The sequence below is a fragment of the Acinonyx jubatus genome, chromosome X (genome assembly GCF_027475565.1).
Source record: "Acinonyx jubatus isolate Ajub_Pintada_27869175 chromosome X, VMU_Ajub_asm_v1.0, whole genome shotgun sequence".
Lineage (NCBI taxonomy): Eukaryota > Metazoa > Chordata > Mammalia > Carnivora > Felidae > Acinonyx > Acinonyx jubatus.
The window spans coordinates 57,895,444-57,898,371 of record NC_069389.1 but is presented as its reverse complement, the minus strand read 5'-3'; the positions used below and the strand labels follow the sequence as shown (position 1 = coordinate 57,898,371).

The following is a 2,928-nucleotide window of genomic DNA, read 5'->3' as shown; positions in this document are numbered from 1 at the left end:
TCATTCGTCAGAGTATGCAGTGTTGGGTTTAAACACAAGGAAAGAACTAGGCACCACCTGAATGTCCAACAATGCGGAAATGATTACAGAAGAGTTAAAGATCCATGGATACACTCTGCAGGCACTGAAGACGACATTTAGGAAGCCTGTTGAATAACATGGAAAGAAGTTCAATGGGTTGTGTTTTGTTTGGCTTTAGTTTCTGAAGAAGCAGATTAAGAAACACCACACTCGTGAACCATTCTATAACAGTGTGTTAAAAGGGAAGGTGGGGGTGGGGAGTGAGGAAGAGAGGGAGGGAGAAAGAGGGAGAGAGGAGAGCCTGGAAAAACAGCACACGAAAAAGTGGTTGCCTCTGGGTAGTAGAATCATGGGGAACAATTACTCTCTGGGTTTTCCCTCATCTGATTTCCTTCTCCTTTCTGATGTTTCTACCATGAAATTGTATCACCCGTGTAGTGAAGGAAGCGAGAATGAAGTGCTTTTTAAACCAAAGCACAAGGAGAAAAGGCAGCCTATAATCTATCAAGTGGCACAGATTAGCAAGATTATTCACAACGCCCTTGGTGGGTGTGGGGGGAAGGGAGAGGTGGGGAAGACAGAAGGAAGAGGAAGGAGGGAGGAAGAGGAGGAGGAGGGGATGAAAGGAAAGAGGAAGAGAGGAAGAGGGGGGGAAGAGGAGAGAGGGAGAGAGAGAGAGAGAGAGAGAGAGAGAGAGAGAGAGAGAGAGAGAGGAGAGAGACCTGCACTCCCAGTACAATACAATACACTGCTGGTGGGTTAGGGGGCAAAGAGGGGAGTTGTAAACCGGGTGGGAGCCAAGATTTGGCTCTGCTGGCTGACTGGCTCCTGGCATGTCTTCATCGCAAGGTGGCTTCCTCATCGGTGTCTTCCTCGAAATCCTTGACGTCAGCACTGGTGGACTGCCTGGCCCAGGCTCCCCTTTCGGCTTCTCGTTCTTTATGCGACTTGAATCTCCCAACGAAAATTTTGCGGTAGTTCAGGAACATGCCATTCATCGCATCAATGGCCCGCTCTGCGGACTCCTGCTTCTGGAAGTGCACAAACCCGTAGCCCTTGGGCCCCTTTTCGTCGCAGGCCACTTTGCAGGAGAGGATGTTGCCAAACGCCGAGAAGATGTTGTACAGCGCCTTGTTGTCGATGGTCTTGCCCAGGTTCTTGATGAAGACGTTGCCCACCCCACTCTTGCGGAGCGAGGGGTCCCGCTGGGACCACATGATGCGCACGGGCCTGCCCTTGATGACATCAAAGTTCAGGGTTTCCAGGGCCCGCTTGGCGTCCACCGGTTGCTGGTAGTTGACGTACGCGTAGCCCAACGAGCGGCGGGTGATCTTGTCCCTGCAAATGCGGATGGAAAGGATGGGCCCGGCCGGGCTGAACTTCTCGTAGAGCATTGCTTCTGTCACTTCAGGGTGCAGGTCGCCCACGTACAGCGACGCCATAGGAAAGTCTGGGTTCCCCTCGGAGACCCTGCTGGTCTCCGCATCCGCGGCTGCAGCCGCCGCCGCCGCCGCCGCCTCCGCGTCCCCCTCCGCGTCCGCCTCCCCCAAGGAGGGCGCCGCAGCCTCTGCTGCTGCTGCTGCTGCTGCTGCTGCTGCTGCTGCTGCTGCAGTGGCGGCGGCGGCGGCGGCGGCGGCGGCGCAGGCAGCTTCAGCCGCGCTAGCCTCCACAACCACTGCCGCCAGGGCAGCCCCCGCCTCCTTCCCCTCTGCCAGGGCGGCCGCCACCTCCCCCCGGGTGCCCTCCGCCACTGCCTCCTCTACTGAGGCCTCGGCCTCCACCTCAGCCTCCACCTCTGCTTCCGCCTCCGCTACGGAGGCCTCCGCCACAGCCTCCGCCACGGTCGCCGCCGCAGCCTCCGCCGCCGCCGCAGCCGCTGCCGCCACCGCCGCCGCCACTTTCGCCGCTGTCGCCACGGTCGCCGGTGCCTCCAGGCCGCTGCCGCGACCTCCCTTCCCGCGAGCTGGGGGGTAGAGAGGCGCGAAAGGACAGGAGGGCGGGTGGCGCGAGCGGGAGCTGGGGCCGGGGACCCGGGGCCAGTCCGAGTCACTTGGGATAGCAAGCGCTGCCAGGAGCGCACCGGTGCGAGTCACCGCAGCCTGCAGCCTGCTGCTGCCGCCGCCTCTTGGTCGTGGGCTAGCGTGCGGGGCGCGGGCGGGCAAGGCGGCGTGTGGTGGGGGGCGGGGGGTGTTGGCGTCTGTGGTCCGGGCAGCTGGGAAGGCTTCTGTCTCTTTGGTTCCCCCTGTGGCTGCTGCGGGGCTGTGGGGCCGCGGGCGGTGGGAGGGGGCGGGGATGGGAGCGGGAGCCTGAGGCTTGGGGTGGGGGCGGGGAGAGTCTTCAGTCTCTCAGGTTCCTGGATATTTATGAAGAGGAAGCCAGGGAAAGGGCTCCACTGTGGACTGGGAAATACGGTTTAGATTTACAGGGTTGGTTTTGTTTTATCTCCCCCCCCCCCACACACCCCCTATAGAACATCTAAATGATTAAATCAAGTGCCTTGCAAGAACGGGTGGGTGGCATTGAGAATACACTTGCCCGGCCTAAACAAAGCTGAGAAAAATGGTTTTCTCACATTCAAGGGTTCTCCCCACTTCACCTCATACACACTTTGCAACATCGCTGCCACCAAGGAAACAACACCTATTCTGAGCAGGACCTGGGGCCAGTGGGGCAAGCTCCCCCTGCAGCCTGCTGACCCATTTTCTCAGAGATCCCTCCCCCTTTTCCAGCTCTTTCCCTCGTCTGCAACACTTGCAAAAGAGGGAATAAAGAACACAAGGACATGTATTCTTTCATTGATAATGCCATGCCACAAATATTTATGGAGCTTGTGCTGGTCCCTAGGGATACAAGGGTCTGGCAAGCAGGACACATAAGCTGGTTTGGGGCTTGTCCTTGGTAATGGAC

The 2,928-nt window shown here is 58.5% G+C and overlaps 1 protein-coding gene across 1 annotated transcript; it reads right to left on the bottom strand.

Moving 5' to 3' along the window:
* Positions 1-262: 262 nt before the first annotated feature.
* On the bottom strand, positions 263-1,891 carry LOC113597311 (polyadenylate-binding protein 1-like 2). The gene has a single exon (XM_053202495.1). It carries the CDS (start codon positions 1,461-1,463, stop codon positions 861-863), a length of 603 nt encoding a protein of 200 aa, XP_053058470.1. The 5' UTR covers positions 1,464-1,891; the 3' UTR covers positions 263-860.
* Between the last annotated feature and the right edge of the window lie 1,037 nt (positions 1,892-2,928).

What these genes read in the sequence shown, in the direction of transcription:
- LOC113597311 (XM_053202495.1), bottom strand. Translation starts at nt 1,463, where the DNA reads ATGGCGTCGCTGTACGTGGGCGACCTGCACCCTGAAGTGACAGAAGCA.